This window comes from Cebus imitator, unplaced genomic scaffold (assembly GCF_001604975.1).
Source record: "Cebus imitator isolate Cc_AM_T3 unplaced genomic scaffold, Cebus_imitator-1.0 Scaffold234, whole genome shotgun sequence".
NCBI lineage: Eukaryota > Metazoa > Chordata > Mammalia > Primates > Cebidae > Cebus > Cebus imitator.
In genome coordinates, this window is record NW_016107549.1 from 3,349,374 (window position 1) to 3,358,003 (window position 8,630).

The 8,630-nt window shown below is 55.0% G+C and overlaps 1 protein-coding gene across 1 annotated transcript in view; it reads right to left on the reverse strand.

Moving 5' to 3' along the window:
• The window catches only part of SMARCA4 (SWI/SNF related, matrix associated, actin dependent regulator of chromatin, subfamily a, member 4), a 98,713-nt gene that overhangs the window by 71,564 nt on the left and 18,519 nt on the right, over positions 1 to 8,630 (reverse strand). Inside the window, exons 2-8 of the mRNA XM_017497770.2 lie at positions 7,201 to 7,453; positions 6,334 to 6,466; positions 5,173 to 5,577; positions 4,746 to 4,844; positions 3,853 to 4,111; positions 2,614 to 2,740; positions 731 to 904 (exon numbers count right to left, since the gene is read on the reverse strand). Coding sequence (XP_017353259.1) covers positions 731 to 904; positions 2,614 to 2,740; positions 3,853 to 4,111; positions 4,746 to 4,844; positions 5,173 to 5,577; positions 6,334 to 6,466; positions 7,201 to 7,422 — 1,419 coding nt within the window. The 5' untranslated portion in view covers positions 7,423 to 7,453. The remainder of the gene's footprint in view (positions 1 to 730; positions 905 to 2,613; positions 2,741 to 3,852; positions 4,112 to 4,745; positions 4,845 to 5,172; positions 5,578 to 6,333; positions 6,467 to 7,200; positions 7,454 to 8,630) is intronic.

Sequence of the window (8,630 nt, forward strand, 5' to 3'; positions counted from 1 at the left end):
AAAAAAAAAAAAGAAAATCTTTATAAAATATATAAATGACCAAAATAAGCACCATCATGCCCAAATCCTTAACTGATTTTAGACTTCAAGACTTTCATCTCATCAATTCATCTTGTGAAACCCGGAGTCACATCAGTCCCTACAAAGCCCAGAACCCTCTGTGGCACTCACAGTGAAAGCCCTCCCTGCAGCTCATAAGGCCCTGCATCACCTGCCTGTCACCTCCCTGCCCTCCTGCCTCCAGCTCTCCCTGCTACTCAATCTACTCTGGCTACACGCAGGTCCTCGCTTTCCATTAAAGACACAGGCATGTTCGAGCCTAGGGCCCTTGCACCTTTCCCTTTCCCCGGAAAGTTCTTTGCCCACACGTGTGCGGCTCCCTCCCTTGGGGCTCTGCCCAGATGTTACCTCCAAAACAGAGAATTGCCCCAACATCATGTCTACAACAGCCCTTTCCTTTTCTCTATCCCGGCTTGACTTTTCTTTGCGCCCTATCACCTTCCAGATGTGCTAAGCATGGATTTGATCACTGTCTGTGTTCTCCCTACCATTGGGTTTTTACACCAATACGCTCCCAGTGCCTAGAATACTGTTACGATGAGCAAAAGGAGAGGCAAGCAGCATGTTTAGGAACAAAGCGAACACAGCCCCAGGGCAACCGCTGGGACAAGCCAGGCGGCCAGGTGGCCAGGTGGGCGGGCTGCAGGGTTTTGGGGCTGCCCGGGTGTACCTGGTGCTTCTGCCGGCGCTTGCGCTCCTGCTCTATCTTCTGCTGCTTCTCCAGCTTCTCAGTGATGCGGGCCTCACGCAGGGACTGGCGCTTGCTGCGCTTGTAGGCCTTGGCATTGAGGGCCGTCTCGAGCGCCGTGTCCCTCCGCATGCACACCACCACTTCCTGGCGGAGCTGTAGGAGGGAAGAGGACAAGCTTGCTCTCTACACGGCTCTGCGGCACCCACAATAATGAACACACATGGTGATATCACACACTACATCGCTAAAGGAGCCTTGTAAGTGCCTTACACAGCCAGTCCATGTGTGCAGGGGACGCCTAGTAGGTGCCCCCAGGCAGGGCGAGCACAGGACAGAAGGTGATCATTTCTGGACACCCAGCCAGGGGGTCCTTTCGGACCTTCAGCTTGCCTCCCCTCCACCCCACATACAGCCTCTTAGGAGTCATTCAGAAGTACAGCACCCTTGGCTGGGCATGGTGACTTAACATCAGTAATCCCAACACTCTGGAAGGCCAAGGTGGGAGGATCGCTTGAGCCCAGGAGTTTGAGATCAACCTGGACAATATGGAGAGACCTCATCTCTACAAAAACAAAAAGAAAAATTAACCAGGTGGCCGGGAAGAGTGGCTCATGCCTGTAATCCCAGCACTTTTGAGCTCAGGAGTTTTGAGACCAGCCTGGGCAACATGACAAAACCCTGTCTCTGCTAAAAATACAAAAAATAGCCAGGCATGGTGGTGCATGCATGTAATCCCAGCTACATGGGAGGCTGAGGGGGCAGAATCACTTGAACCCGGAAGGCAGGGGTTGCAATGACCTAAGATCGCACCACTGCAGTTCAGCCTGGGCGATAGAGTAAGACTCTCTCTCTCAAAAAAAAAAAAAAAAAAAAAAAAAAAAAAAAAAAAAAAAAAAAAAAAAAAAAAAAAAAAAAAAAAAAAAAAAAAAAAAAAAAAAAAAAATCAGCCCGGCATGGTGCCCCACTCTTGTGATCCCAGATACTTGGTGGCTGAAACAGGAAAATCACTTGAACCTTGGAGGAAAAACTGCAGTGAACCGAGATAGCACCACTACACTCCACCCTGGGCAGCAGAGTGAGACCCTGTTCCAAAAACAAGAAAATTAGCCAGGTGTAATGGTACATGCCTATAGGCCCAGCTACTCGGGAGGCTGAGGCAAGACAATGACCTGAGCCTGGGAGGTTGAGTGTGCAGTGAGATGTGATCTCTCCACTGCACTCCAACCTGAGCTAGAGTGAGACCCTATCAAAAAAAAAAAAAAAAAAAAAAGTATAGCACCCTCAAAAATAGACCCGTGTAGGGCCCAGTGCAGTGGCTCATGCCTGTAATCCCACCACTTTCAGGGACCAAGGCAGGCAGATCACTTGAGTTCAGGAGTACTGACCAGCTTGGCCAACATGGTAAAACTTCATCTCCACTAAAAATATAAAAATCAGCCGGTTATGGTGGTACACACTTGTAATCCTAGCTACTTGGGAGACTGAGGCAGGAGAACTGCTTGATCCTGGGAGACGGAGGTTGCAGTGAGTGGAGATCGTTATCATTGCACTCCAGCCTGGGCGACAGAGTGAGACTGTCTCAAAAAAAAAAAAAAAAGAAAGAAAAAAGAAAAGAAAAAGACCCATGCGAGTCTCCTGGTTCAAGGAAGCAAGAGCTTTAGGGTAGCAAGGTCCACGCCCCCACCACTGTGCACGCCACGAGAGGAAGGCTGTGCAGTGAGTAAACGCCGATGGGTGGCCACAGCTGCTTTTCACAGCCCAAGTACATGTAATACTAGCCAGGCAAGCTGAACTTGGAGGCTTAGCAGCAGTGCTGGTAACAAGGGCCCTTTTCTGAAAGCCGAAGCTGTGCCGGCACCCACCTGCCTCTGGAAGTTCAGCAGCCTGAGGGCCTTGAGCTCAATGGTCGCTTTGGTTCGCAAATCCCCGGCCAGGGACCCGGGAAGGTTTTCAAGTTCCTGAATTCGGTGTGCGATGCGAGCCTGCAGCCTGGGAGCAAGGACGAGGAGCACAGGCAGTGAGAGGCTTGCTAGGCCAACTGGTTACAGCTGGGGCTGCAGAGGCCTGTCTCTCGAGGGGAAGCAGGCACCGGTCACAAGGCAAGAGACGCCACAGAATAGGATGCTGGCCGTAGGGCAGAGCGCAGAGGGAGGCAACCCAGGGGACTCCTCAGGACTGGGGCTCCAGGGGCAGCAAAGAAGATTCCTGATAGGGGCGGTCAGGTCATGGCTTTTCAGCGGTGTGAGCCAGGCCCTGCATCAGGTGGGCCAGGGTTTCCACCCAGCCCTGGCGTGATGAGACACGGGGCTGTCGGAACCGACTTCACCTGCGCACCTCAGTGTTCTCATCTCAATACTCAGGAGACCCCTCGGAGTGACCTTACAGGCTTGATCTGAAGGTCACGAAGGTTACACGGGAAGGTTATGTGGGAGGATCCTCTTAATCAGTCTTTCTGCATATACTCATTGAGCACCAACTGTATGCCAGGGACCATTTTGAGTGCAGGGCCACTAAACAAGACAAATAAGGCTGTTTGTTGGTCTCGAGGAGCTTTCAGTCTCATTAGAAAAAGCCAGCCATAAAGGAGATAAAAAAATAAAATATCCACTGCAATTCCAGAGAGTGGCTGGAAGTGACAGGAAGGGCCTCTATGAAGAGGGAACCCCAGCAATGAGGCCTGAATGGGCAGAAGGAGCCACGCACAACCTGTGCAAAGGTCCTAGGGCAGGAACAAGCCTAACCTGTTAAATAAATGAAAAGAAGAACAGAGAGAGTAGGGTGGGTGAGGAAGGATGCTGGGCAGGAGTGGACATTAAGTTTTGGAAAGCTTATTGGGCAGACAATTGGAGGCTACAGGCAGGTTTGAATCCAGGGAGTAGATCTGATGTTCATCAATCATAAAAAGAGAAATCAAACTGCTGTGTGGGAAACAGACTGCAGCCAAGGTGGGAGCAGGGAGGTGAGGAAGGAGGTACAGGCCAAGTGGCAGTGGTGGGCACAGGGCACTATTTCCCAGGGTTGGGGAGGAAGTTGAGTGGCTTCCCTAGGGGTACATGGCAGACCGAAGGGAGTGACCTTGGGAAGTGGGGCTGCGCCCTCACCTGTACTCGCGCTCCTGCAGGATCTCCACAGGGTCGAGGCCCCGAGGCTTCTGGATGGGGGTGATGCGGCTCTGCTTCTGGTGGAGTGGCACCATGGGCGCAGGTTGGGCCGGCTGCCCGGGGGACTGGGTCTGGGGTGGCATCACAGGCGAGGCGGCAGGTGGGACAGCAGGGGGCGCAGGGGAAGGGCGGCCTGTTGGCTGAGGGGGGATCAGCTTCTGGGGGGTGCTCGTGGGGGCAGCAGCATTTGCCATGGGTCCTGGGAAGAAGCAAGAAGCCAGGGTATCATGCTGCGCTCTGGGGCCCATCCTGGGCTGGAAACAGAAAGCTGCTGCTTGCTCCAGGCCCCACCCCACCCATCTCCCACCTCTCACCCAGGGGTGTCCTCACACCCGCCTTGGGCTCCAACCTCCTCCAGATCTCAGCCTCACCCCTCAAACCCTCCGCTGCGCCCAGCCCCACGCCCCCAAGGCTTTTTTGTTCTGTCTGGACCTACAGCAGCATTTCCTGTCACCTTCTTCTAGTACCGGCTAAATCCAATGGACGCAACTTGCCTTCAGAGTCTATCGCTAAACCTCAGGCTCCAAGAGGGCAGGTAATGAGTACCACTGCCTCTGAGCCCAACCAATGGGAGCCTGCAGTACTTACTGAGCAACTACATTGACAAGGCTCAGGGACTCAGGGAAGGCCACCAACTGTCAGAGGAGGGGATGAAACGAAGGCCTCTGGGCAATGATTGGATACAGGGGAGACCCAGGGATGGCCACAAGAAAAGTACAGGATGCAGTTCGGCCTGACCACCCTCAGCCTTTTCTCTCTGCCGGGGCTCATCTCAAGGCCTGTGTCACCCAAGCTTGTGACATGGGTGCACCACCAGAGAGGAGGGAGCTCACCTTCAGGCCAGGGCTTGGGGGGCCCTCCAGGAGGCTGGCCCGGCATCCCAGGGGGCACACCTGAGGGTCCTGGTGGGGGCATGTTCGGCCCTCCCATACCTACACATAGGGAGAAACAAACAAAACAGAAAACAGTGCATCCCGGGTTTATGCCCACGCCCAGCCCTGGTGGGCAGCCCTGGCTCCAGGGGACACAGCAGATATGCCCTATCAACAAGCTCCCCCAGGGGAAAGGGGAGCTGGGAAAGCAGCATGTAGCAGGACAGCCGCCACCTCCTACACCCAAGCACCGGAAGTGCAGCATGGGCCCCATGCAATCCCAAAGTGGGGAAGCCAGTTGGCAGCGGAGCCCAGGTCTGTCCACCCCACCACCCACACCCCAGCCATTCGCTCTCAGACACCTGAGGGCCAGGAGAGCCAGCCTTACCATGAGGCCTGCTGTAATTTGGTGGTGCCGGGCCAGGGCCAGGGCCGGGGCCAGGGCCAGGGCCAGGGCCGGGTCCTGTAGCGGACACCGAGGGTGGAGGTAGCGTTGGCATCTGCTGCTGCATCCCAGGCATCGGCCGCTTGCCCTGCACGGCCATCTGCAGGTGGTCAGGGAGGGGCTGCCCCCTGGCCAGCATCTTGTAGGCCATGATCTGAGCTCTGAGCTGGTGCAGCTGGTTCTGGTTAAATGGGGTTGGGCCCCGGTTCTGCTGCCCCAAGGCCTGGGGGTCGGCACCATCCAGTGGGGCCCCTCCTGGGCCGGAAGACATCTGGGGACCTGAAGATGGGCCACTGGCTGGAACTGGACTAGAGGCATGCTCAGAGCCACCCAGGGGCGAGGGGTAACCTGCAGAGAAAGGCCAACCCACTGGTCACTTGGCAGCAAACGTCTGTAATTTTTACAACCTCTTCCCCCTACACCAGCTCCTACTCTGAGATAGGACACAGTCAAATGGCTTCCTTCTCTTGAGTCAACCAGGGGCGCCTGGAGGGCATGTGCTGGAGGCCCAGCACCTGCATGGTGGGTTTGGCTTGGCCCACATCTCAGTAGGGCTGCTGGTTAATGTCAAGAACCTGAACATGAAATCAGGGCTCTCTCCCAGCCTCCGTCTGCCTGCACACAGACGGGGTGCACATCCTCGGGCCCACCCCCAACACTTCCACTCCCAGTGGAGCCCCTGAGCTTCCCACCTGATGACAGCAAGGGCTTGGCAATTCACTTACCATATCACTTCTCAATTGCCCTCGTACAGAAAAGGCACCTACTGGACTCATTAAACAGAGCCGCAGGCCCAGGAATCTATATTTCCAGTAAGCACCCGGGTGGCACAGGCTGCTGCTCTGCACAGCCCTCCTCTATCCCCCATGCTAAACATGGTCTGCCCCACAACCAGCATTTGCCCTTCTGGGGCTGCTCCAAGACAAGGTGATCAGAACAGAACACCAGCCACACCACGCCAGACAGCCCTCTGTGGTGGGCCACTCACCCACTACATCAGCCTAGGCACTCCCTGAATCCATCCATGGGAACCCAGGGGAGGAAAATGATCTGAGGACTCTGGTGTGTGGCAAACACAAGACAGGAAGGGATGCAATTGGGTACCTTGCGAGTGCTGGTCCATGGGGCTGGGCGGGGGCCCCATCCCAGCGTGGCCGCCGGACCGCATCCCCATTCCTTTCATCTGGTTGTAGCGTGGGTCGTCCGACATGCCCTTCTCGTGCATGGACTCCATGGGCTGTGAGAGGGACAATGACAAGGCAGGGTCAACATGTGGAACAGGAGGTGGTGGCTCAGCTAAGCCACCCGACGACAGTGTGCATCTCCCCCATCCCCAGCATGACTAAGTGGCTTGGCTCCAAGATAGATACACAAAATAATGTTGCCCAGTGAAGTGTGAGCACCTGAGAGTCTGTGGTCAACTAATCCTCATCTCTACCACCCAGGACCTCCTGGGGCCCCTTAAAGCGGCTTCTCCGACTCGCTGGCTGAAGGCCCCGCTTGGCCCCAATGAGTGGTAAGGAGAATGGCTGAGGGACACACCTTGGAGCAAAGGGTACCAACTGCTCGGCTCTGCGAGCTGCACAGGTGAGCCCCACAGCCAGAACGTGGGAGACAATGTGGCTAAAAGCCTTTTTAGGAATTTGGATGTTGTTCTTCATTACCAAAAGAAAACTTTGGAGTGCTATTCCCAAATTTCCCATGCAGAAAGCAAGGGAGCGGGAAATGGTGGGGCAGGTACCCTTGGGGGCCAGGATGTGCTGCTCAGGCCCAGAACATGTGCCAGCACAGGGTGGGGGTCCGACAAGCTGACCCCTCTGTTCACGGCAGTGGGTCCTGGGGTGGGGGCTGAGCCAAGGCAGGCCACATCCAACAAGAAGGCTTCCTCCCTGGCCTCCGAGTAAGGGCCTCGGTCCAGAGGCTGCCTGCAGCCCTAGGGGGCAGGGGTCGTAGGCGCAAGGGGCTCCCTACCTTGTGCATCTGGTGCATGTTGTCCTGAGGGTACCCTCCAGGCCCCTGGGTGGGGATGGGGTGTCCTGCTGAGGGGGGCCCTGGGCTGGGCCCCATCATGCTGTGGGCGGAGCCCGGTGACGGACCCGGGCTAGGACCCAGCATGGCTCCAGGGGAAGGGCCAGGGCCTGGGGAAGGACCCGGCCGAGGAGTTCCGCCCAGGGGTGGGTCTGGAGTGGACATCTTCACAGGAGCAGCAAATAGTGACCTCCTGCTGGAATAAAGTCCCCGTCAGTCTGGGGGTCACTACCAAGGGCGAGGCAGCACAGGGATAGCAGGGGACAATCACACAGTCACATCACAATCTCCATCCAACAGGAAGCCAGCACCTTCCACCCCAACTGCCTGAACCTTTTCTCCATGACCACTCTAAGAGGAAGTGCTACATCTCAGGCACACAAGATCACAGTCTATATTGACTTGAAACTATCTCAAAAAAAGGAAAAACTTTGTATTTTTTGTTTGTTTGTTTTGAGATGGAATTTCGCTCTCGTTGTCCAGGCTGGAGAGCAATGGCGTGATCTCAGCTCACTGCAACCTGTCTCCCAGGTTCAAGCCATTCTCCAGCCTCAGCCTCCTGAGTAGCTAGGATTACAGGCACACACCACCATGCCCAGCTAATTTTTGTATTTTTAGTAGTGAAAAAAATATCCAGGTCATTGAAGGCAAACCATCTTTTCCCTCTCTAAAGGTGGGCAAGCCAACCAGCGTACACTGAGAAGTGGCTGAAATTAAAGCTCTCCTCATTGTACCTTTTTTTTTTGAGACAGAGTCTCAAAAAGAAACTGTTGCCCAGGCTGGAGTATAGTGAGTAACGTGATCTCTGCTCACTGCAACCTCCACCCCTGTGATTCAAGCGATTCTCATGCCTCACCCTCCTGAGTACAGTAGCTGAGATTACAGATATGTGCCACCATACCTGGATCTCCTAATCATACTTTACACTCAGCATTAGCACTCCTTCCCCCTCCCTTCCATCCAACCGTGGGATGCCATAACAGCCTCCAGGAACACTCTGACACACAGCAGCGCTAACTGCATTACACAGAAAGCACTGATGACGCTGCCTCAAAAGAACATTTTGGGCCAGGTGCAGTGGCTCACGCCAGTAATCCCAGCACTCTGGGAGGCCGGAGGGACAGGTGGGTGGGGAGGGATCACAAGGTCAGAAGCTAGAGACCAGCTGGACTCTTGACTAACACGATGAAACCCCATCTCTACTAAAAATACAAAACATTAGCCAGGTGTCGGGGCAAGCACCTATAGTCCCAGCTACTCAGGACACTGAGGCAGGAGAACTGCTTGAACCCACGAGGCGGAGGTTGCAGTGAGCTGACATAGAGCCAGTGCATTCCAGCCTGGATGACCAAGCAAGACTCCATCTCAAAAAA